This window comes from Anopheles stephensi, chromosome 2, assembly GCF_013141755.1.
Source record: "Anopheles stephensi strain Indian chromosome 2, UCI_ANSTEP_V1.0, whole genome shotgun sequence".
NCBI classification, from domain to species: Eukaryota; Metazoa; Arthropoda; class Insecta; order Diptera; family Culicidae; genus Anopheles; species Anopheles stephensi.
The window spans coordinates 38,358,841-38,384,292 of record NC_050202.1 but is presented as its reverse complement, the minus strand read 5'-3'; the positions used below and the strand labels follow the sequence as shown (position 1 = coordinate 38,384,292).

The 25,452-nt window shown below is 40.0% G+C and overlaps 4 protein-coding genes across 7 annotated transcripts in view; all 4 read right to left on the bottom strand.

Annotated features, from left to right (window-relative positions):
* Nucleotides 1-17,398, bottom strand: part of LOC118507733 (cytochrome P450 306a1) — a 38,795-nt gene extending 21,397 nt beyond the window's left edge. Inside the window, exon 1 of the mRNA XM_036046701.1 lies at nt 17,316-17,398. The gene's annotated coding sequence lies outside the window, so the exon portion shown is untranslated. The remainder of the gene's footprint in view (nt 1-17,315) is intronic.
* Nucleotides 345-5,273, bottom strand: LOC118507732 (serine/threonine-protein kinase fused). 2 transcript variants are annotated; one of them, XM_036046690.1, is made up of 5 exons: nt 4,538-5,273; nt 4,331-4,473; nt 1,960-4,022; nt 1,764-1,893; nt 345-1,705 (listed from the first exon to the last, which is right to left on the bottom strand). In XM_036046690.1, the coding sequence occupies exons 2-5, from the start codon at nt 4,439-4,441 to the stop codon at nt 1,643-1,645; spliced, it is 2,367 nt and encodes a 788-aa protein (XP_035902583.1). In that variant the 5' UTR covers nt 4,442-4,473; nt 4,538-5,273; the 3' UTR covers nt 345-1,642. The 2 variants fall into 2 exon arrangements, with proteins under 2 accessions (XP_035902583.1, XP_035902584.1); XM_036046691.1 differs by lacking the exon at nt 4,538-5,273 and having other exon boundaries at nt 1,960-4,017; nt 4,331-4,466.
* LOC118507734 (chitooligosaccharidolytic beta-N-acetylglucosaminidase) lies at nt 10,417-17,398 on the bottom strand. 2 transcript variants are annotated; one of them, XM_036046703.1, is made up of 5 exons: nt 17,285-17,398; nt 16,306-16,636; nt 15,565-16,235; nt 15,155-15,471; nt 10,417-15,068 (listed from the first exon to the last, which is right to left on the bottom strand). In XM_036046703.1, the coding sequence occupies exons 3-5, from the start codon at nt 15,773-15,775 to the stop codon at nt 14,490-14,492; spliced, it is 1,107 nt and encodes a 368-aa protein (XP_035902596.1). In that variant the 5' UTR covers nt 15,776-16,235; nt 16,306-16,636; nt 17,285-17,398; the 3' UTR covers nt 10,417-14,489. The 2 variants fall into 2 exon arrangements, with proteins under 2 accessions (XP_035902596.1, XP_035902597.1); XM_036046704.1 differs by lacking the exon at nt 16,306-16,636 and having other exon boundaries at nt 15,565-15,873.
* Nucleotides 17,399-18,253: 855 nt separating this feature from the next.
* On the bottom strand, nt 18,254-22,864 carry LOC118503574 (homeobox protein OTX1 B). 2 transcript variants are annotated; one of them, XM_036037009.1, is made up of 3 exons: nt 22,797-22,864; nt 19,990-20,101; nt 18,254-19,368 (listed from the first exon to the last, which is right to left on the bottom strand). In XM_036037009.1, exons 1-3 carry the CDS (start codon nt 22,851-22,853, stop codon nt 18,854-18,856), a joined length of 684 nt encoding a protein of 227 aa, XP_035892902.1. In that variant the 5' UTR covers nt 22,854-22,864; the 3' UTR covers nt 18,254-18,853. The 2 variants fall into 2 exon arrangements, with proteins under 2 accessions (XP_035892902.1, XP_035892901.1); XM_036037008.1 differs by lacking the exon at nt 22,797-22,864 and adding an exon at nt 22,085-22,438.
* Between the last annotated feature and the right edge of the window lie 2,588 nt (nt 22,865-25,452).

Sequence of the window (25,452 nt, the reverse complement as noted above, 5' to 3'; positions counted from 1 at the left end):
CCGTAGCAAAGTAGTCAGCCTTGCGGGGGGGGGGGGGGGGGGGGGGGGGGGGTCTGGATGGGATTTGAACCCCGGTTCTGCCGGACCGCCCCTTATAAATTATAATAATAAATAAAATAAGACATTACACTACCCACAAAACCAGGTGGATAAGGTTGGAATTCTTATTACAACGTTTAGCGGTACATATTAATCCGCCTGGCAAGTTGGGATCGAAAATTGTAATCTTTATGACCGCTTTGTGATGCCTTAGCTGTTTTCAGAAAAACCTGGCTTGTTTATTCCCGTAACTGGAATCACTTTGGCGTATGGTAGCTACGGATTCCTATTAAGTTTATTTTTTATTTTTTAAAGACACATAGGGTTTCTAAAGCACGGCCATGCCTGATAAAACCTCACATGCTGTTTGAGGTAAAACTCTGGCAAAAGACTACACAGACTTCAGCACACTGCAGACGAAAACAGGATGTTAACGTATTTTTCCAAAACCACACACTTACATGTCTCGTAGGAACGCCAAAAATTAGGAAGCTGATTTAACAACAGCGGGCAAACGCGTGTGGATATTCGCTGAGTGCGTTTTGGACTAAACCAAGTATAACCGATGTAAAACAAAGTATAATAAATAACCCGTAACCGAAATCGTTTCAGCCTTAATCATGTTGAACTTCTGATTGATTTTCAGTCCAAGGTTTACCCGGGGTTGGATCAGTGCTTCAATTTAATAATGAAACCATGATTCCAATAAGCAGAGTTAGATGCTGTTATAGGCCATGTAAAAACCATTGAATAATTTAATAACAAACATAAAGTTAATCATTCGTTACATAATGCTGCAGTGCAGTTCAATGGCCAAGACACTGCGGACACACGGTTATTCACACAACAGGAACTGGTGTAGGGCGTTATCCCGTAGCAAGCACAGACTTACCAGCTACGAGGAAAATCAAACCAAAGCTGCCATAAATTGCAGTCCGAAGCTGTCTCGAGGTCTTACTTTACTTTCTCGAGTTTACATTACTTTTTTGTAAATGTTCAAATTTTAAGAACTAACCGAGCGCACCCGGGATAAGGTGCCCTTTCACGGTTTGCAGAAGGAAATGTTTCCAAACCATCGTGAATTGTACTTATATTTGTAATTTAGCTTTAAACAATACGGCCAGGCCGTTCTTTATGAATAAAAAAAAATATTTAAGAACAAGTGATCAAAAAGAGGCCTATGATACCAGCAGCTTCCCAGCAGCCAGCAGCAGCAGGATTATAAGCGCCCGTCAACTAAGTGTTGATAAGAGAATTCGTTAAAATGTATAATGTGTAACTGAAATTGTGCCACACCTTTAGCGAACGTTAGCATGCAGTAAAGTAGCAAAAATGTATGTTTATGTGTTACTTCAAATTACATGTTTTCTTTTATTCTAGCACGGTCATTGCTTAAATTAGATGAATGTTTGTATAAAAAAATATTTCAAATTCTTTTCGTTGATTAACGTACAAACGATCACGATATCGCGTATTGGTGTATTGTTAGATTAACAAATAGTATAGCATACTGTGGGAATGGAGCGATGTACGTACAAGGCACAATTGGAAACGATGGGTCTTGCGATATGAAATATGAATGTAATGTATGTTTAAGTGTCAGTCAGCAGGTTTCAGCAGTAACACAACTGATGTATTTAAATTCCTCCATTGCACTCTTTGCTTCCTGCAATAAATTACCAAATAATTAATAACAAATAATGGTTGGATCCAGTACCAATTACCTTTTTCACATCCAGGTTGTCGTCCAAAAGAAGTTCTTCTAGATGATCTTTTATTTCATTAGTCCACCGTTTCTGCAGCGCTAAGCAACTAAATCTGGCCAATATGCGCAGCAACATACAGGTACGGAGTCTGCAGAGAACCAAGAACCAAAAACATATTTTACATCGGTATTGCGCAATGGCAGAATTCACCTACCGTAGGAAACTGTTATCGTGCTTTAACAGCAGCATAAGATTGACATTCTCATGAAATACTATCTGTTCGATTATCTCTGCATTCTCTGGAAGCTCTCGTAAGGCACAGTTGAGAAGCGCAAGCAATGAACATACAAGATGAACGTACTCATTGTTAACATGGGCTGCGGCAATGAAATTAACAAACAGTTCTTTTGCACCTAAAATTTCTATAGCGTCGCAAAATTGATTCAAAAACATGTCGCCCATATGAATGAGATAGCAAATCAAATCATAAACGGCTCTTAGCGTTTTGATCTCATCGTTGTCCAATGTGGAAACTTGGCGCACAGAGCAAATCGATAGATTACAACTCATCCCCGGTTGACTTTCGCTTGTTGAAGAATCCTCATTAGACCGTTTGTTGCATAGAAGTTTCGAGGCGTACACTAAGTTCGGCACTAGTTTCAATTCGCCGTAAACGTTAATTATGTCCCTCAGAATTGTTGGTGGTGTGTTGATGGCTAATGGCAGGCTAAGCAAATGAGCAACATTCTCGACTACCTTGGCACTTGCTCGTCGATTGCGCAACGGAGCAACGATAATGCATACAAAATTCTGTTGCTTCAACGGTTCCAACTCACCATCCAGCACTTCCTGTATGGAACGTTGTAAAAACGCGAGCCATTCTTCATTTTCAATCGGAGGATTTTGAGATTCGTCACAGGAGTCCCAACCTGGTAGCAGGCTGGGTGTGATTTTATCCAAACCTTTTTCTTCTTGATGTTCTTTAGCCGCAACGGAAGAACTGCATATCTTGGACGTGGAAGGATGAAGATTAACCGAATGCATGCCTGATTCGATACGCATTGAAAAGTTATCAATGCTTTGGCTCAACTTTCGCCTCTCTAGTTCATGGGATCCAGTACGCCCTTGCATTACGTACTCTTTTAAAGCTTGAGCATCTAACATATCAGTGTTGAGACTTTCGGTTGACACCGACGGGATAGTTCGATGCGGCGGTATGATGGGGAAATTGTCGTAGAACCGATTAACAACGAGATTGGGATTTTCAAGAAATTGTACAATTCTTGTTTGCTGTGCATCCGCTACAATGTCGAAAAAGTTGTTTGTCTGCTCCTGGACGGCATGATTGACCACGTTTGTCGGGGAATCGTTATCTGCAGTGGTATTGTTTGTAAATTCATCCGTATCCGTTTCTTGATACTCTATATCACTCTGCAACATTACTTTGATGCTATCCTTCGACGTGGTCAGATCTTCTTCTCCGAATGCATTTTGCCGTGCATTGTTGCTTGCCACTTTGTGCGTCGTGCTTTGAGTTTGGTTTTTTTCTTTTTGCGATTGCGAAGCGGTAAGCGGGTGTGTGAAAGGGGACTGAAGCACATTTTCATCCACAGTCACGATGTGCCCTTTCACGAATGGATGGTTCAGGATCTGGGTCCAGTTTATGCGCTTGGAAGGATCACGCTCAAGTAAACCTTGAACAAAAGAAATGCAGTTGCTCGTAAGGAAGCTGGGCCATTTGATGTACTGGTGACGAATGAGACGAACTAGATGTATCATTGACGTAGAACTGAACGGTGGTTCACCAGCCAGCATTTCATAAATAATGCATCCCAACGACCACAGGTCGGCGTGATGATCGTATGGCTTCGCTTCCAGCAGTTCTGGGGCCATATAAAGCGGTGTTCCTTTAATTGATGTCAGAACATGGGTACCCATTGTCATGTTGCGTGCAAACCCAAAGTCGCATAGCTTTGCACACATGTTTCGATCCAACAAAATATTTTGTGGCTTTAGATCACGATGCAGTATCCGGTGCGAGTGAAGGTAGTACAATGCAGATACAAGATGGAACGTTATTCGCTGGGTCCTAGGTTCTTCTAACGATCCGTCACGTAGTAAACTATGTAGATCTGTTTTAGCGTACTCGGTAACGACTATTATTTCGTTGTTGGTTTCGAAAGAGTCCAACATACGAATTATGTTGGGATGTTTCAGATTTCTCTGTATTTCACACTCTCCTCTCAAACCCTTTAATTCACGTCCAGAACGACTTCGCTGAAATAAATGTGAACAAATTAGTTTACGTTGATTAGACTTTGATAAACGGTGTGAACGGTGTACTTTGCTTTGCTGACACAATAATTAAAAACGGTTTTAAAAGAAGATATTTTTTTAGTGTTGGTTGAACATGAATATAAAGTATCTTTGTCGCACTGCGAACATTTTACTGATATTACAACCAATGGAATCGTCTAAAGTCAGACGAAACTTCTTAGACAAAAGCTCTACAAGGATGGGTCAGCGGCACAGATTAATTTACAATAATTGCAGTATGCCCGATTCGATCAAACATAAGCACTTACCTTGTTAATTATCTTAATTGCCACGGTGGTTGCTGAAGATTTTTCAACAGCTTTATAAACCTTTCCGAAAGAGCCTTCTCCAATAAGGTCGCTCAGGACATACTTCTCCATGTTTGGCAAACTTTAGTTCTTCTTTTTCGAATCTGATAGATGATATGAAGTTCATTTAATATTATTTTTTCGCCAGGTTTGGGTCTTGGTACGCACCGTTATCGATCACAGTTCTCGTTCTATAGTCTGCTTAAACGACAATATTTCATGGTTGACCAATGAAACAGTTTGTTTAATTTCGTAATGTATCGAAGAACACACAAAATCCGCAGCAATTTTTATTATAAAGATACGTAAATTGATTATGTCTTGCACTGCCCAGCTTTCTGCAAAACAATGAACCTCGCGTTCTTTCCATTTGTTTTTTATTTGCAAGCTTCAACTGTCATTACGTTTACATCATGCACTTGAAAGTTTGATACAAACGAAAACCAAGATTATTCTAACACAGGTCCATCGGTACCGGATTTTTTAGGGTTCTTGATTGAAATAAGAAACATGAAATTGGCGTGCATGCTAGCGACTAATATCGGTATTGCCGGTGTTGATGCATTCCATCTTTTACATGTCCTATATTTTTGATGGTATCGGTGTTTCATGTTCTGACCTATCTGATAGCAATCTGTCTAATTCTGGCCATAAATTACCATCCATTTCATAGTGAGACATCTACATGGGAGCAAGGTGTATGTATTTAGCAGGTAAATTTTTTTCGATTTGATAGACCACCATTTTAGTTGAGATATGCCAGATTTTGTTTACAAAAACATATGGTATGGGACAACCAGCATGAACAAACAGCCTCGATTCTCGGTCCCTTGAGCAATTTCGCTAGTTTATGGGTCATCTTCACATAATGAATGTTGTCCCACAGAGGATTGAAAACATTGGGTTGTATTTTTTGTCAAAAAATCGCAAGCGATACCACCGCCGGCGCCTCCTCCGACGCTTCTGCCACTCTTTTCAATACCCTTCCCCTTGATGACCTTAAGAACTGTTATGTCAGGTTGAGAAATATTTGCACATATGTCAATTTGCTCTAAACCACTCTACCTCCTATATCCATATACCTTGGTTTATTCCACAAGAAGTTGCTATGCACACCGACATGGCCAATGGTCACATATGTTGACATATTACAATTTACGGTTGACGCATGATGACGCAAGGTGAATATATCTGGAGTACTACACAATGTTTAAAAAATTGTATGTTCACAAACAATTAAAATTAAATTATGAAGGACAAACGTTGCTAGATTTCAAACTAATCTTACAATCTGTAAACATATGCGAATAAGCATACTGTATGATTAGGTCAGCAAACGTCAACTGTCAAACGTTCGATACATGTACAAACCTGGATGTATAATAAAACTGACAGATTATCGTCACTACAAGATTGGCGGACAAACAGACAACACGTTATTTTGATTATCTTTGTGCTTTGTGGATTTATTACAACTCAGAAGTGGGATCAGTTTTCCAAAAATATGCCCTCGAAGGACGAAATGCTGTGTGCACTTGAAAACGCGAAAGTAGAGGTGCCGAATACTGCTACAATACCGCAAATCCGCAGACTCTTCGACGAAACATGTTTGATCATGTCGAATGAAGAAAGTGCGCTGCAACAGGAGGAGGACGCCGGATCAGTTCGCGGAATGGAGAACAAAGGCACGACGCTTAAAATGGCTGCAAGCAAAGACGACGGCAACGTTGCCATGTCTGCAAACGCTCATCCCATCCATGGCATCAACATCGAACGCTCGACCAACGCTTGCCTTAACATGTGTGTTAGTGCGAATTCTCTTTCATTATCTGAAGCCATCGTTTATGCCGAAGGTCTAATGGACAAGTTCTCTGGCGATAATGGAGAGGACATTAATGCATGGATCGACCAGTTAGAGCATACCTTCCAAATGCTGCAAATGAACGAAATCCAACAATTAATAATAACACGACGATTGTTGGAGGGAACCGCCGCCATGCTTGTTAAATCGTCAACGCTCACCGGATACATTGAAGTGAAGAAGAAGTTAACCACGCATTTCTACGCAAAACCGCCAACTGAAAGTGTTTTTCGCCAACTTCGTCAACGGAAACTTCTCCAGAATGAAACAACAATGCGTTATGTGATGGAAATGGAGACTATTGCTAAACAGGGTGCTATTCCGGAGCAGGAGCTTATGTCGATCATCTTGGATGGAATTGGCGACCCAACTAACGCTGCTGCAATGCGGTTTTCTACGACCAACATGGACCAACTGCGAGGCGCTCTTCAACGATATGAATTCATCCGGCCTCAAATGAAAGCAACGACAGTAACACCTAGTGCTTCCCGGTTTGATCCAATGATCAAATGCTACAATTGCTCTCGTTACGGACACCACCAGAAGGATTGTCGGCAGCCGCGCCGCCCTCCGGGATCATGCTTTTTATGTCACGAGGCAGGGCATACCATACGCAACTGTCCACGTCGTGATCAGACCACTCCGGCAGCAGTTCAGCAGGTAGGAGACGTACAGACCGCAGAACTTCGAGATATGGTTGAAGTTTATCCGATGCAAAACGTAAGTGTAGCTTTTTTGACACATAATCATGCTAGGTCCTCATTCTCCAATGTCTATTCTCTTTTTGATACCGGTAGCCCTAAAAGTTTCATAAGCGATGAAATTGTTCCGAACATTACACGTAATCCTAAACAATCACAATATTCCGGATTGGGTAATGGAAGATTGACAACACTTGGCCATGTGGAATGTTTAATTCGGTTTCGGCGTTCATCTGTCCTGCATTCTTTCATCATCATTCCATCTCGCCAGACTGCATGGCCTATGATAATCGGACGGGACTTATTAGAAAAACTTAAAGTAACTCTTTGCCACAAGCGTTTCAAATATGATATGAATGAACTTTTGGAAATACAAGTTAACAACAAAGTTGAATTACCAGCACAAATTTGTAATCGTTTGAGTACTTTGGGTATTATGAAAAATAATTTGAACAATTTGATTTGCGATAGTTTGCTTAGTAATAATGTAAAAACAGATTCTGAAATTGACAGCGAATCGGTGGTATTTTCTGAGCTATGTGCCATAGATGTCAGCACATCAGAAAATAAATATGACGTAGGACCCAACCTAAATTTTGATCAGTCAGTTCTGATAAATTCCGTGATCCAAAAGGATTATTTAGAACTTCCTTACGGCATGGTTAACAAACTAAATCACTCGATGAAGATAAATTTAACTCATAATACACCCCTGTTTTGTAAACCAAGGCGTCTATCGTTTGCTGAGCGGGACCAAGTGAAAGTGATTGTGCAAGATCTTTTGAAAAAAAATATCATACGGCCTAGTAATTCGCCATACGCCTCCGCTATAGTTTTAGTGCGTAAAAAGAATGGTGAAGTGCGTATGTGTATAGACTACAGACCTTTAAATAAGGTAACAATACGCGATAATTACCCCCTGCCACTCATTGATACTTGTCTTGAGCATTTGAGTAACAAACAGTTTTTTAGTCTGATGGATCTAAAAAGTGGATTTCATCAGATTGAAATGCACGAACAATCAATACAATATACATCATTTGTGACTCCGGACGGTCAATATGAATACACAAAGATGCCCTTCGGGTTGAGGAATGCACCTTCTCAATTCCAGAGATTTATCAATTCGGTGTTGCGTGAGTACATTGAACAGGGAAAACTTGTTGTCTTTTTGGACGACATACTCATAGGCAGTGAAACATTTGATGACCACGTTAAAACACTCAGCGCAGTTTTAACAACATTACGCAACAATGGTCTTGAGTTAAGGTTGGATAAATGCAAGTTCGGTCACAATGATCTTGACTATCTCGGTTATCGAGTAAATTCCAAGGGTATCCATCCTAGCGATCATCATCTTAAGGCAATACTCAATTATCCAGTTCCCCGCAACGCTAAGGAAGTTCAGCGCTGCCTTGGCCTATTTTCATATTTTCGACGTTTTGTGCCTTCTTTTTCTAGAATCGCTAAACCTTTGAGTAATTTACTAAAGGAGAAGACTCCTTTTCAGTTTGATGAGGATTGCATTAACGCTTTTCAGGAATTAAAAACAAAATTAGTGGAGTCTCCTGTTTTGGCCATTTTCGACCCCAAACGAGAAACACAACTCCATTGCGACGCTAGCTCGTCAGGATTTGGGTCTGTATTGTTGCAGAAACAGGATGATGATAAATTTCACCCTGTGGCATACTTTTCAAAAACAACGTCTTCGTCTGAAGCTAATTTGCACAGTTACGAATTGGAGACCCTATCGGTGATTCACGCACTTAAACGTTTCCATCAATATGTGCATGGTCTTCATATAAAAATTGTAACTGACTGTAATTCGCTAGTTGAGACATTAAAGAACCGAAACTGCTCTGCAAAGATCGCGAGATGGGCCCTGTTTTTAGAGAATTATGATTATTCGATGCAATATCGCCCTGGTACTACTATGGGACATGCAGACGCTCTTAGTCGCGTATCAATGACTGGTGCTGTGAATGACTTGGATATTGATTATCAACTTCAAATTGCTCAAACACGTGACCCTGAAATTATTAAGATAAAAGAAGAATTAGAAAATGGTTTGTCTGAAGGGTTTGCTCTTCAGGATGGAGTTGTATACCGTCAACCCTCTGCCGACAAGCTTCTGTTGCTAGTACCGAAACAAATGATTAACAGTGTCATACGGAATGTGCATGAAAAAATTGGTCATTTGGGAGTAGATAAATGCTGTACGAAAATAAGTCGACACTTTTGGTTCCCCGCAATGCGAAACCGTGTGGATAACTTTATCAGAAACTGTTTGAAATGCATTATATATTCAGCACCCGCTCGTAAAAATAAGAGAAACCTCCACAGTATTTCCAAAAGTCCAGTACCGTTCGATACCATACACATAGACCATCTTGGGCCTCTCCCTTCTTTAAAATCAAAGAAAAAGTATTTATTAGTCGTCATAGATGCTTTTACAAAATTCACCAAACTTTATCCTACGTCTTCTACTAGTACCCGAGAAGTTTGTTATGCATTAAATCAGTACTTTGCTTACTACAGTCGTCCTAGGCGATTAATAAGTGATCAGGCTACCTGTTTTACATCTAAAGAGTTTCAAGATTTCCTAAATAACCGAAACATTGTTCATGTTTTGAATGCAGTCGCGTCTCCTCAAGCTAATGGACAGGTCGAACGGGTGAATCGAATTATCAAACCGGTTCTTAGTAAAATTTCCGACCCACTGGACCATAGTGATTGGACTTCCAAGTTACACATAGTTGAGTATGCTTTAAATAACTCGGTACACGCTTCGACACAACAACTTCCATCAATTTTGTTATTCGGATTAGAACAAAGAGGTGTTGTGGTAGACGAATTAACAGAGTTCCTTGACGAAAATCAAAAGAATAGTATAGACTTAGCTGAGTGTCGAAATACAGCTGCTCAAAATATAATTAAATCGCAAAGGATTAACTTAGAGCAATTTAGAAGAAAACATCGTCCGGCAGAAGAGTTTGAGGAAGGAGATTTGATAGCAATAAGAAGTACAGACAACAACTTCAATACAAATAAGAAGCTTCTGCCGAAATACAAGGGCCCGTATGTTATTTACAAAAAACTCACTAACGACAGATATGTAGTCCGGGATGTCGAAGGTTTTAAACTAACTCAGATACCATACGACAACATTTTAGAATCAGATAAGTTGAGACATTGGAGTATTTCAGAGATAGAACCCGTTGTTCAATCAGAATCAGAAGAATTATCAAATTGAGGACAATTTTGTAATCAGGAAAGGCCGAGCTGTAAACATATGCGAATAAGCATACTGTATGATTAGGTCAGCAAACGTCAACTGTCAAACGTTCGATACATGTACAAACCTGGATGTATAATAAAACTGACAGATTATCGTCACTACAAGATTGGCGGACAAACAGACAACACGTTATTTTGATTATCTTTGTGCTTTGTGGATTTATTACAAATCTAACTAATTGTTAAATAAATAAATACATCGTAATTACTAATTGGTTGAATAAACAATACTGCTTTAAAATACGATTAAAATGGATACGAAAATGAAAGATATCAAAATTGAGCCATGTTTATAAAACGTATTTTGATATGCCATACTGATTTTCTTTTTAAGTTCAACTTTGCGGCCCGCAAATTATCGAAAATGTGGAAATGCGGCCAACTGATTAAATGAGTTTAACACATCTGATGTACACCAAACGTTTTCCAAGTTTAACGGCTACTGTTGGAAAGTGCTAAATAATCTTCCCTGCGCCAGATCGATGTTCGCAAAGGTTCGTATTTTTATCTCATAATGGAAGCTAGTTTGCACTCTAGTACAACGCCTGCACAGCATGCCGCATCTCTTTATTGTTGTTGCGTAATCCATTCCCATCACTAAAAATCGTGGGAATAATAATCTGATTATACACGTCCAACACCATTTAAAACACCATATGTGTTAGGGCGGTCGCGCATATTAATCGATCCAACCTGGATCGATTATCAAGGCTCTCACAGATGAGTTCCTTCATCTCGTGAGATGCCATGAGGTTCGGGATCGAGGATGGTGTCACTTGGTGTCTCTGGTGCGCTTAGTGAATAGTTGGAATAAACCTTGTAAAGTATATGTAACCGTGAACACGTGCATACCACTTTTTACTTGTGTTTCATACGTTTGACGTCAACCCTAACACATAGCAATATGCTTCAAAAGGCCAAAATACAGCTAATTTTAGTCTAGAAAACTGCCTCAAACACATCGGATGGTGGCCGAAGAAGGAACGTTAGCATTGTTAATGTGCCCTGTCCGCACCTTGTAAGCCATGATGACGAGAAGGAGATTTTCTACACGCAGTTGGAGAAGGAATACGAACGCTGCCTACAAAATTATGGGAAGATAGTCATCGGAGATTTTAAAGCTCTGGTCGGACGGGAGGAGGCATACAAACTCACCATAGGAAGCCCACTGACGAACGACAATGGGCTCCGCCTTAAAAACTTTGCCTTTTCCAAGCAAATCACCATTTGCAAGCACCTTCGTCGAACATGCATGGTTCAGCTACACCTCAAGATCACCACAGCAGATAAATCACAAATTGACCACGTTCTCATCGAGGGAAGGCACTTCTCGGATATTATCGACATACGGGCCCACACAGGAGCAAACGTCGACTGACACCATTTGCTGGTTATCGTAAAGTTACGACAAAAACTTTGCGTAGCTAATACACTGCGCTAACAGCTTGCCTAAAGGCTCAATACAGATCGGCTCATGTGATGCCATGCTGATATGGCGATGGGCTTCGCGATCGCGCTTTGAGAAGCGTGTTCCAAGATGACCACTGGCGTACGCCAGCCATCAGCACCACGGCCGAGCGAACGCTAAATGCGGCAAGAACACAAGTCAGCTGGTAGCGATGGGCTGGAGGCAGAATTGTTCAGGATGGGCCCGGGGAGGCTTGCCGCGCTCATTAATCGGTTGATTTTCAGGATATGGGATAAGGAAGAGCTACCGGACGTGTGGAAGCTGAGTGTCATTTAACCAGTGTACAAAAAGGTCCACAAACTGGACTGTGCTTACTTCCGAGCCATCAAAGTCCTTAATGCTGTCTACAAGATCCTGTCCCGCATACTCTTCTGCAGACTTGCTACAGATTTCGTTGGAAGCTGGTTACAGCTGGATTTGTTAGAGGGAAGTCCTCGACCGACCAAATCTCCACTCTACGGCAGATCCTCCAAAAGTGCCGTGAGCTCCAGCTCCCCACGCTCTATCTGTTCATCGACTTCAAGGCAGCCTACAATACCATAGATCGGACCGAGCGATGGAACATAATGCGACAGTACAGTTTCCCTGTGAACCTAGTAGAGCTGTTGAGGGCTACTATGGATGGTCGAATCTCATCGAGGTCTAAGGCAAGGGGACGCACCCTCCTGTTTACTGTTGAACATCGTTCTAGAAGGTATTATGCGAAGCGCGGGCTTCGACATCAGGGGTCCGATTTTCACCCGTTCTTTCCACTTCCTTCTTCTTCTTCTTCTGTGGCACTACAAACCTCGAGAGGTCTCGGCCTGCCATTTCTGGCTTTCTGTGACTTAATTTTACCCGTAGAAAAGTAGTAAAATTACACTTCCTTGGCTTGGCAAATAACATCGACATCATCGGACGGACATCTGCAATGGCGTGCGAAGCGTATACTCGACTAAAACGAGAGGCCGATAGGATTCGATTTCTTTTCGAGTTTCTTACAATGCTAGTAGGTAATGCTTTTTCAATGAAAATACATCATTTGAAAGGTTATTAAAATGTCCTAAGTCTGCCTAGAGGATATACAAATTGGAATGAATAAATGCGATATCAAAAGTGCTAAATATAAAAATATGAAAAAATTGTAAATTTTTCGTAAAATCTTGATAGCAAGGAGCGAAAAATGTTGAATAAAATTATTCAAAAATGTTTTTACAGTAATTAAAATTGTCTCCAGCTGCTAGCTGTTTGAAAAGATTTTTTAAACCATTACAATAATAGTGAAACATATTTTCCGAAGGGGTTTGTATATTTATGTGCCTCTTCTTTCTTGGCTTAACGAACTCTTATGTCATGCCTGCCAGCCGTGTGAAGATCGGCGCCGCTGTCATATCTCCGATGCCAGATATGCTCACAGTTTCTATTGCGATTACTTCCCACTACTAGAACTACGTCTTCATGCTGTACCAACTGGTAAAGACCATCTGTTAGTGAAGCGGCTGCAACTGTTTCTCTACCATACGCTATTCGACTTCATCTGTTATTAACCATAGCGTTTCTTTTAGTCGACTGGGGAACCGAAAGAAGATTAATAGCCAAACTCGGTGTGTAAAATGAGGCGCTTGGCTTAACATCTCTTGGTTGTTCATGCTAGTCCCAACATTTCGACGTTCCTGAGCACTTCAACCTGTGCGCGTATGCTATGCGCCAGTGTTACCCACACTACGTCGCTTTTATGAAGTTCACTAAAAAACTGTTATCCGCGACGGTGTGTATCAGCGATTACAACACCCCAAACAGCTTGCAGTTTTACAAAACACTAGAGCACCTCCCGAACGAGCAGCAGTTCCACCTTAAATCACCAACTATTTTAGATGTTATTGTTCAGCTTCGTCATACTGAATCGATTTTCTTCCATCGATTTTACCTGTTGGAAAATGTAACTAAGGAAAACACTAGACGCGAACACACGTGCTGCTTAAGATGGAAGTAACATGTTTTATTCAGCTAAATGACAGTTTCAGTTTAGTGCCTTTTCTTTTTATTCATCAAGGACGGCCTGCTCCACCAGCCAACACCCAAATTGTCTTAACAGACCACCCATCACACTAACTGTCTAGTAAGGACGGCATCCGTGCAAACTGTTTACACCAATAACTGACTGAAAAGTGTCGTGATCGATTTTAACAAACAGTGTCTCGATCGTTTTTAGACAGATAAATATCCAAAGCAAATTAACATTTCTCAACTTGATAGAACAATTTCGTGGGCATCGAGAGGAAGCGTATTCACGAGAGTGGTGGAAGCGTCGACAGGGATACCGGTGGTGATATCGCTAGAGGTTATTTTAGCGAATTATGAAACCAAATATCTCCACCCATCTCACCAAAACCAACCATCACCTTCTAAATACATACACCTTGGTTCAGACTCTGTTCAATAGTAGTTTAAGCCATTTGTTGCGCTTGAGTCTTCACGCGGTAGGACCGGGGCTCAAATTTCTTCCAGACCAGCTCTCCGTACGCAGGACTGAGCTACGGGTAAAATGTAGAATTAACAATCCGACACCTTTCGTGGTTGTAACGTCAAGAATAAAGAAGAAGTATCCTCTCTGTAGAAGTTCAGTCGTCAATAAAAGTAGTGAAATTTGATCTTATGAAAGAGTTTTGAAAAGAAAATCATTTTAAGTTGGAAGAAAATCAGCTTCTCACCACGAGTAACGACCGGTGATTGTTTTTTCAGTTTAGCAATACGGATTCACAGTTAACCAAATACGACGGGCACATGGTGTGTGATGCCATTCCCTTTTGAATTTTAATGACATTGGCCTTCGTTTTGTTGGCACCATCCAGGTGCTATAGCTTCTGGTTGTATGCCACGGCTAATCAGACGATCACGATGGCGAAAGAAACGGGACTCTGCCTGTAATGCCTTCGTGTTTGGATTTGACCAAAGTCGTTCAGCCGCTGCGGCTGCGCGAGGCCAAGTTCGTCCATCAAGTGAATATGCATCAATGTATTCAGTCCACACACAAACCTCTCCTCCCAAAATACCGTTTCCCTTAGGCAGTTGATTGTCATACACCTTTTTCCAGTTGTAGTATGTGGTTATACCCCAGAAACCGTGGTCAAGGTACCAAGCATCTTTGGTTGAAACTATAAGCTTATAGCCTAACTTTTGCAGTTGTTGCGGTATATTGTTCGTTGAAGGAACCCATGTTTGTATGACATAGCGCTCCCTGGACAAAAATTGTTCAATCACCAAAGGATCCGTCAAATGGCTGGACCACAATATAACTGGGCTTGCGCTCCTACCTTCACCGTTTCCCAGTGTGTCAGTCCTGTTTAGATTAGCCACATTTAATGCGTTATCCCATAACCTTAACGCAGTGTCCTAAAATGGAGAAAGTTGTTTAGTAGTTAATGTTCATTTTGCCAGCAGTAGCATGCATATGTTTGTTTAATGAATGCTCTACTTACTTGAAACTCGCTCCATAGCATTAGGAAGTCCGTTTCATTTTGCCCCATTCCATGATCTATTAAAAAATTGACAATTTCTTCTGTGGCATTCCAGCAACCGAAAAACACTTCATCCCCTCCCATGTGGAAAACCATTTCATCCTTGTTGATATGAGCCAAATCATAATAGATATCTTGTAAAACAGCATACATGTTTGGATTTGCAGGATTCAATTGCCCGCATGGAGGTTCGATACAAAAATGTCGCCATGGTTGCTGATTAACACAAACAGCCAGATTTCCGAGGCCTTTGTCGGAACCCCATTGCCATCCATTGCCTGAAAGTGGTCATGAAATGTTTGAAGAGAATACAAGCTTATTATCAAAGGAATTAAAATTATTTTGATAACGTAGTCATCAATTTCACCTACCAGCGTGTGCTGGAGCATCTAGCTCCAAAATTACGCGTATGCCGCGATTCTTTGCATATCGTATTAACTTTCTCACGTCGTTCGGACTGTACACTGCACTGCTATCATACGCCCCGTATGATGCCATCTCTGCAACTCTATTCAGTTGTATTGGGAAACTTTGGGTGTCGGTCAGATGCCAATGTAACACGTTCATTTTACTGGCAGCCATTGCATCGAGTTGTCTTTTCAAACTGTTGATGGGTATATAGTTTCTAGCTGTATCGATCAACAATCCACGGTGCGCATAGGCCGGTTAGTCAGTGATAACTGCTTCCGATAACATATGAAGAGAAGGGATGGAGTTAGCTTCCTTGACAACTGTAAACAGCTGCAGTAGTGTTTCACAGCCATGTCGCACTCCAAATACTGTCGCCGCTTCTATGGTTGCAACCACTGTAGTAATGTTATCGATCGAAACATGCAACTTGTAACTTTCATCCGTAGACCATTCGACATTTGTTGTGTTGTCACCACTAGCGTACATTTTTACAACTATTGACATGGGCGTAGAGTTTGAATAGAATGTTTGTTGGCGATACTCTCGGCGTAAAGTGAATAGAAAATATTTTTCAATTTCCTCTAATAATTTTAACCCTTCGGCAGTCAGGTTAGACGTAAATTGCTCGAATCTACCGGAAAAAGTGACAGTTATAAAATGTTTTGACACGACACGAAGTCCACAAGTTTAGTTGATCTTACTTTATAGTCGAAAGGTTGATGGCAGTTGTCGTTTTACCTAGCTCCACTCGGCCGGTGGGACGAGGCCACAACGGGCCAAATTTTCCACACAATAAGCGACAGTGATTCAAAGTAGGGAACACGTTAGAAGACACACTGGTCCCAGCGATGGAACCGAATTCTTTAATACACTTTTGCTCATCGTTACAACGATACGTTGGGATCATATAACCAGCGGCAGAGAGGTGCACGATATAAAACATAAGATAAACAATGCATTTTCTATACACCATTGCACTACACATAAATACACTGAATCTGTGAATACTTATTATTTTCGCTACACTGTATCCTAAACACACAAAAAAACAAAGCTGTATTACGTTTTTATGCAATGATGCTGCTCTATTCTTACTAAGATTTACCTAAAAGGCTTAATTTGTTAACATTCTACAGATTCCTTTTTATCCGTAAAAATAGTTCACTAAACATTGTCCAACCACTGCACAAGTAAGTGTGTGGATTAGTGAGATTGAAGAAATGGTGAAACATTCACCACAAAATCTCCTCTTTGGTTTAGCTGAACGGTAGATAAAAATCTATTAATTCCATTAACGCAATGTACCTTGCCGTAATCCAGTACTGAAATTTCCAATTGTGCTTTTTAATATATGCTGATGAAGATAATATAAGATGCACGGAGGCCAAACATATTAAAAGATTTGCCAAAAGTGTATAAGATATACAGGCGTAACTTAGATATTTCACAAGAATATTTACTCAGCCAGTAATTCCCTTAGCGGAAGTGTTACAAAAGCATGCAAACATTTCCAAGTTATTTAAAAAGCGAAATTAAGTACATAAGAATTATTATAATAATTTAAGTGAAGAGAAGCGCCTTAATTTTAATTTATGCTTGAGTGCTCATTAAAAGATGACAATTAATTTTTCCTGCTAGCTTGATTGCTATTAAAAGTGCAATAATTAACAGTGAACATACCTTTACAAACACAACTGAATTACAATCATACCTTTAACGTATCACTTTATTCACCATAAGACAAGAAACATTACACCACAATGTCAGCAACCAGCTACATTACACGCTCAAATGGTACTGATGGTAGGTTCTCCACTGGAGATGGAATATATTGAAAACCTCGAAAGAGAGTTGTAGGTAACACTTCAACACAATGCTTGCAGAATAGCCCGTATGCTGATAAGAAATTGTGTGTTGCGTTGAAATGAGGTCATGTAAATAATCATGAATACCTATCTTGAATGTGTGGTAAAAGTTGTAAAATGAATAAAATTACTTTCTGACTTACTTGACAAATACGTACTAATTATATGATAACTAAAGCAAATGCTTCGGATAATGCAGCTACTAGCCGTTATATTCAACAATTAATAAATAAAGTTTAGAGGAGAAAATAAAAAATAGCTGCAAAAGTGTAGCTGTAAATAACAAGTACGTACTTCCTTTTCTCATATGCCTAGCAATATCTGGATCATTTTATGTCAGCAATATCTGGAAGAGACCGGCTTTTTTTGTCCTAGTGAGTGAGAAGGGGTACTCTCCGCATAGCCCCCTTTTAGTGGGAGCGAAAAGCATTTTCAACTCAGCTCAAACTAATTCAGAAAAATTATTTCATAAGTACTTCTAACGGGTAATAACTATACGACGAGAACACGGCGACGTGTTCTTATGCATTGAGTTAAGCTCTAAATTGTTATTTCATTGTTGCATTTTTGCTCCTCATTTTACATTTAGTGTATGTATCAAAAATATGTAAATCAATTAGGAATAAGGGGCTGCCATAACCATAATACATATCTGAAACGATGAATAAAGTGTAACGGAAGTTTCAAATTTAAGAGGAATAGGTTAGGATGGATCGACTTTACGGCGTCTAGCCGTCATACTTTAATTATAAAAAAAGTTTAGGATGGATTCCAAAAACTCTTATACAGTAATTGCAATTTAATTTATTTCATTTCCTTCTTTTTTGCATTTACAAAGATCATACTTATAGCAATACGGGCAGGCCGTCACTTATGAATAAAAAAAAGATCATTTTTATTTTATCACCTTTTACAGGCTAAACTTTCCCTTGCATTGCCCAACAACTATGTTAAGCAAAGTTGAGTCGTTCAGATCAAAAGGATTTTTTTCTACATAGGTGTCCACCTCATCAATCATCAATTGAAAAGATGTTGTGTTGACGTATAATGTTTCAACGCAGAAATATTAATATGATGAAGCTAACATACCGCTACCTGGGTGAAACTAATTTAGTCCCCAAAACATGGGGGCAACAACTACGCATGAAAATCTGTTTGTAGAAGACCTCTGGGTAGGTATATTCAGGGAATAGTTGTGTGCGCACATACAATCTGTTTAAACGAAGACCATGAAAGACAGAGGAAACCAGGGAAGCAGTAAATAACCATATCGCTTTTGTCACCACATATCACCGTGTGAACGCTCGGCGTGATTGCAAAACCCTGATGCCGTCGCACCTATTGGGCATGTGATTGCTAGAAAACTATATTAAAAGGCCGCACTTCAAGGTTTACCTGTATTTGAGCTGGAATAGTCTATACAACCTATGTTACTGGTCAGATCTATTTCCTCGGAATTGCTAGATGTGTCGCTAGAGTTTGAAAGGCTCATCTCCAAATGCAATGGTTGTCGTGTTGCTCTATACTCCTTAATGTTGCTACCTTTATGTATCTTACTATCCGTGTGCATTACATGATTATGATCGAATGCCAACTGATCCGGCTTATGACTGGATAGACTGTTTTTATCTACACATTCCTTGGCGATAGTACTCTCGACACCGTTCGATTTGTGCCGGTTTGCATGCGTTGCACTACTATTAGCTTCCGAACTTCGCTCCCGATTTTGGAAGGCTGGTTGGGGAATAAACGAGGTTTCTTGAACATTTTCCAGGGGCACTGCAATCTGAGAAGCATTGCTGTTGATTACCGTTTTAATGGCACCGTTGTTGTTATTGTTGTTATTATTGTTGTTGCTGCTGTTGCTTGTGCTGTTGTTTGGCGTTTGAGATTCCGAAGCTAGAGTTATGGACGCGCAACATCAAGAAGCAAAAACATAGGAACAAATCAGGCTTAAAAGTTAGTTTACAAAAAATGCAACCGTACAAACGGTCTAAATCTAAAGAGGACTGGCAATGATTTATAAAGGTGCTTTTTTCGCTCGCCTTGCTCTTCGAGCAAACATTTGCCTCGAGCTCTGTTTCTTTAAATTTTGAACTAATAACTGTTACTTGAAATTTTTAATCGAACTTTTTCATCAGCAACTGTGTTTGATCAGTTGCGGGAACCAAATATAAAATAGACATCAAACATCGATGCCTGATTGTCTGAACCAATCAATCCAAAAGCATCCCGATCACGATAGTTGAGAAACTTGATCAGCATTTTTTTTTCACGGTTTGAATGCCGAAATTGCGTATTGTCATATTTGCCGCTCTTAGATGCGTTTTATGGATACTTTTTGGGTGAACCTTTAATGGAGGACACAAGTTTCCAACCTAACTAGAAGCAAAGGTGATCGTCGTCAAGATTTCGCAATGTTTTTTCGCATTTATTTTGTAAAAATTATATTATTAATTTTGTCACGTTCAGCAACATCAAACCAGCATGAGAAGAAAATTTGATTGCGTTGAAATTTACCTATGATAAGCTGTGCATTCCCCATACTCAAACACCTCATTCGCCACGCATCTTGCAATAATTGTAGCCGTGCCTGTTTCCTCCATTTCGCTCGACGATTTTGGAACCAAACCTGTAAAGACAAGGTAGTTGACATTTATTATGCATTTGTCAACTTTCAAAATGGCAAGTGACTAATGATAATCACAATATATTTTGTCTAAGAAGGACCATGTTGAGCCTCTTTAATTTATATAGAAATCAAGAAAATAAAAAAAATCCACCTGCATTTATGTTCAGCGACTATCTACAAAGCAAAACACGCTTGAATGAAATGCTAGAGATTTCCGAAAGGCAATTTTTGGAGCAACCAAAGCGAGAAAAGCTTGACGACTCTAAATTGCAGCTAAAAAATTGGCCCAAACTGTTGTCCATCAATCGTCAAGCTATCACAAGACTACATGTAGTGGGTTCAAATGATTTTATGTACTTGTTGTAGAACTGTTACTGTCGAATTAAAATTATTTTAATTAATATTTATTTTACCTATCACCAGCTCAGGCAAACGAAAATTGTATTGCAGTAAAAATCAAGCACTTGACTTAAATAAATAAATAACTAAAAACCTAAAACTTCGAAGTGTTTGTATGTGTGGTGTGTAGCTACAATAACTTAAGATGTCGTTACAGTTGTTTTGTATGAACGCCATAACAATGTAAAATGTGTACTGAAACGAATCGGGAACCGAACCCTCAACTGTTGCATTCTGCGTACGTGACGAATTTCACCAGAGGCACCAGAAAAAATCAACATAAGCGATTGGAACAAAAGGTGTTTGCACAATACATTTTTTTACGAACAGTTCAAAAATCCATTTCTTAAGAGCGAGAGATTCTACGCCCATATTTGCTTCAGCATATTTTAACACAAAGTTTCATTCAACAACCCTAACAATAGGAACACTGTTCGCAGGCAAATGTTTGTGATGTCCAGTTCACTGTTTGGTTATTTTTTCAGCCCAGATCTGATCGACGGAAGGACGATGTTCAATTCCGATCCGCCCACATCTGAACCCCAAATCTAGCCATCACATCAATAGAAACAGCAATAGAACCGGATCCAGATAACGAACATCTCCATCATCTACACCAACTACAACACAACAACTATCTGGATACAAACACCGCAACCACGTCACACTCACAACCGAGCATGCCCGGGATAAGGCAGGTAACAGGGAGAAAATGCCTTGTTAATTTTTGTGAATTTATAATAGTCAACACATGCGGTGTTGACAATACGGCGTCAACCCGTAATGCTGGAAATATAAAAAAATAAAATCCTTAATATGTTCGCTGTTGCTGCTACGCTATGGCTAATCTGACCAGTTATAATATACAAGACGTAAAGCTTTGTAAGGGGCGGTCCGGTGGCCGAGGCGATAAAGGCGCCGGTCTTCACACGGGGTTCAAATCCCACCTAGACCGCCTCCCCGTACGCTAGGGCTGACAACTTTGCTACGGGTAAAATTATGTCACAGAGAGCCAGAAATGACAGGCCTAGACCTCTCGAGGTTGTAGTGCCAAGGAAGAAGAAGAATAAGAAGAAGAAGAAGAAGAAGAAGAAGAAGAAGAAGAAAAATAATAAGAAAAAGAAAGCTTTGTAAACTTGCTTCGAAGATTACCACCACAAGTTTATGGATCGGGGTTTTTTATTCGAATATTTCGCCATATACTTTTAGTATACATGGCGTGCACCCTTATGTATCACTATGTATTACACATTGCCGGCTATGTAGTAAAAACAATATCTAATTTATTTTTTAAATCTTCTTTTTCTTCCTTGGTACTACAACCTTGAAAGGTCTCGGCCTGCCATTGCTGGTTTTCTGTGACTTGATTTTAACCAGTGTCAGCTCTGCGTATGGGGAGGCGGTCCGGATGTGGTTTGAACCTCGGTCCTGCCGTGTGAAGACCGGCGCCGCTGTCGCCTTGACCACCGTCAGGAGGTTTAAAAAGTTAAATGTCGGAGTTTATACAGTGTGTATAAAAATAAAATAACTTTTTACACTCCACCTTATCTTCACTCGGTCAAACAAAAATTGCTACCAATTCACCTGAACTCGTGCTTCACTCAAGTTAATCCGTAAGGCGACTTCTTCGCGCAAAAACACATCCGGGTAGTGCGTTTTTTGGAACAATTGTTCCAACTCTTGAAGTTGCTGCGGTGTAAATGTGGTGCGATTTCGTCTCTGACGACGTCTACCGAACATGTATTCCGTTAGTAGATCGCCTGGCATCGGAGACAAAAATGGGCCCGCCATCAATTGGATTCGTTTCAAGCCTGATAAACAGCCTGTTTTCGTTCGTAGCAGCAGAAGCGGAACAAAAACGCGATTGTTGCACTGTATTTTTCAGAACTCCAAACACCTTTGCACGCTTCTAGTCGCGATGATATCCGAAACTGAACTGATTCATTTGGGAAATAAACATCACTCCTTACCGTATGCAAACTACCATTGCTCAGCACTGTCTTTTTCACTCCTGCGCAACGTTCCTCCCTTTTCTGGACATCATCTATCTCCCTTCCTTTTATATTCTACGTGTCCTTAGACAGAATGCGAGTCCGAATAAAACTGCATCACAAGTGACATGTAATTCACTACTACAAAAGGAAATCCGAACTTGTCCCTTTCGTTTTGGCATTCACACAACGGTACGTTTTCCAGCGAATGGTACCTGTCATGCAGTTGCCATTCACTTGCATTTTCCCCTATTTTCCATTACTCAGTGTGTTGTCTCGTTTTGATGATATTATTTCGTGCATACCTTAGATAAAGGAATCCGAACGGAGCACTTTTTATGGCAAAAAATAACCGAGCGCATTAAAATATCCTTCTTTTCTACTGAAAAGGGGAAAAACATAGATTATTGTGTAGAACGATTATTATATTTTTTATCTTCATCAAACGGGGTTACTAACATGAATTAAACACGTGTTGATTCGCAATACATATACCAAATCACATAGCTAACGAATACTTACCAACATATTACATACATAAGATCTGCATGCTGTTGTCCAATTATGTTTTCTTATATCTTCCTATTGTATATAAAAAAACCCCTTTTTATCAATATCAATATGATACACGCTGTCCGTTTTTATTTTTATAGTCTAGTATATGAAGGCATCATGACAAAGGAAAGCAAGTAAAGCAAGGCAAATGCTATTCAATTGAAATTATTTTCATAAAAGTACATACAATTTAATTTACTGGTTCACACCGACCGAGTGTGCGCGTTTTTACCACAATCATAATAGAAATTAATGTTAGCGCTTGCGCCCGCATTGTTATGCTAACACTGGGGCAAAGGGAACAATTATGAGTAATATGCTTGCAATGAATGAGAAAGATACTGTTAGCTCTTATTCTATCTCATAATTTTAAGGTGCATACATTCTCATGCACTTGTAGATTTAAGCATCTTGTGGTGTGGGGAGCGGTGGGAAGGTGGTTGTTAATTTGAGATAGGGATAGGATTTGTGTGCTTTTCTGTGCATTTTCTTTGACTGTTGCGTGATTTTTGTGATGAAAAAGGCGGAGCAAATCGAGGCCAATCAAAACGTTATGCAAAATATGTTACCTTTTGTTTTGTTTCCCGAACCGTGCGCCGTTCTCCATTTTCTATTGGAATGGTCTATACTGATATTATCGTACCAGTATTGACGACTTAATAATTTTAATCCAATAGCAATACGGCTAGGCCGTTCTATGTGAATAATAAGCGTTTTCGCGATTCTCCAATAAAATCAAAAGAATCAAGTATTTTATGCATGCAGTAGATAAGGTGTGGCAATATGAATTAATTATCATAAATAATATTTCCTTTTTGTGGTGTTTTTTCGTAATGGTTTTTTAAAAGATTACTTAAGTCTTTTTAACTATCAAAAGCTGATTTGAAAATGCTTAATAATACTGACGTGTTGCATACTTATCACCAACCCTTACGGTTTGTTAGCGTTATTTCTTACATATTTCATCACGTGTTTTGCTCATTTGTTCATAATGATAAACATGAAAGTACGAATCATATCAAGCCGTAATAATGGAAAATAAATTAATAAACTAATATGTAGCAGCGGAAGATTTATTTTTAAAAGATGGGAGTTTAATAATCTAATTACGACGTGTATTTCAGCTCACAAAGTTTGTGCAATGTTGTGTTAGCCACACCACATCTATTACAATGAATGATATTCAGACGGAACTTAGTACGACATCGATTCTTAAAATCTGTTCCTTTTTCTGTGATCTATTCTGCATCATTTCACTTTTGCATTGGTTTGCTTGATTACGGTTCATCGGTGGATTTTTTTTTGCATTGGCACGAATGTTTGGTTCATGGTTGTGCCAAAGGACGTTCCTTGACTTGAGTGTCTGCCTTGACGTTCTGCCTAATACGCTGGAGATCGCGAATTCTCATTTGGAGTAAATCATAGAGTGGGTTGATTTTCTACTTACTCATAACAGGGTCAGGTATCGAATCAGGTCTCCTCGTATACCGGACAGCCTATCTATGCTCAGGGTAAACAAGGCTTCTTCCGGTTGTGATACTAAAGAACAAAAATCTGAGATTAGAACTACGGGGAAACCAAATCCTTCAAGAGGATGAGTGAAATTGCATAATTCGAAGGTAGGACATAACCAAGAATATGTATCTGCAGTCCTGGCATCGTAAGATGTGATTCAGTCCGCATGCCTATGATCTCCGATAAGACGGGACAAATCACCCTCGATACGGTTATCATGGAATTCAACGGTTGGATACTCGGGTCTTGGGACTGCAGATACCTTACATCACCCGCCTGTACCCAACTTCTTCCAGAAGAGATAAGAGCTCGAGAATAAAAGCAACAAGAGATGCCCCCCAAAGCGATGGGGTTAAACAGACGGTCAAAAAACGGATCTGAGAGATAACGATCTCCGATCTATTGACCAATATGAATGTGTGTAGTCCGCACCACAACACGACATAACAATTGGCATCGAACTTCTTAACGCTCAGGCAGGACAAGATTAGATATTAAACTAAAGATGAGAAGTTTCAGTATATAACTGATTCTCTTATCATACGACCATCGCAGCACCTTTTTCCATTACGTTCATCGCTTGGATAATACCGCAGCATACAATAGACTTAGATTTCCAATATCTTTACAGGCGGCTCCGTTCATCGTGAATCATCACCTCCAAAGATCCGCACATCCAGCTCCTAGATGGCATCCCTTCATCTCCTGCAATAGTCTTCTGTTGGATTCCGGGTCATTCCGGAATCCAAGGAAACGAGAAAGCCGACCGACTGGCCAACAGAGGTCGGCTCCGTCAAACTGAATCACACGACTCCCTATCCCGCCGAGACGCCATCCGCTTCATCAACACTGCAATCGCTCAACATTGGAACACCACCTGGTACAACCTAG

Excerpts from the sequence above, each read along its gene's own strand:
- LOC118507732 (XM_036046690.1), bottom strand. The coding sequence starts at position 4,441 with ATGGAGAAGTATGTCCTGAGCGACCTTATTGGAGAAGGCTCTTTCGGA. Across the intron at positions 4,023-4,330 it reads CAATTAAGATAATTAACAAG|CGAAGTCGTTCTGGACGTGA; the intron begins GTAAGTGCTTAT and ends CATTTATTTCAG. Across the intron at positions 1,894-1,959 it reads CACGATAACAGTTTCCTACG|ACTCCGTACCTGTATGTTGC; the intron begins GTAGGTGAATTC and ends GGTTCTCTGCAG.
- LOC118507734 (XM_036046703.1), bottom strand. The coding sequence starts at position 15,775 with ATGGCTGCCAGTAAAATGAACGTGTTACATTGGCATCTGACCGACACC. Across the intron at positions 15,472-15,564 it reads AGATGCTCCAGCACACGCTG|GCAATGGATGGCAATGGGGT; the intron begins GTAGGTGAAATT and ends GACCACTTTCAG. Across the intron at positions 15,069-15,154 it reads TGCTATGGAGCGAGTTTCAA|GACACTGCGTTAAGGTTATG; the intron begins GTAAGTAGAGCA and ends TCTCCATTTTAG.
- LOC118503574 (XM_036037008.1), bottom strand. The coding sequence starts at position 22,291 with ATGGCGGGCCCATTTTTGTCTCCGATGCCAGGCGATCTACTAACGGAA. Across the intron at positions 20,102-22,084 it reads TGAGTGAAGCACGAGTTCAG|GTTTGGTTCCAAAATCGTCG; the intron begins GTGAATTGGTAG and ends TTGTCTTTACAG. Across the intron at positions 19,369-19,989 it reads GAATGCACAGCTTATCATAG|CTTCGGAATCTCAAACGCCA; the intron begins GTAAATTTCAAC and ends CCATAACTCTAG.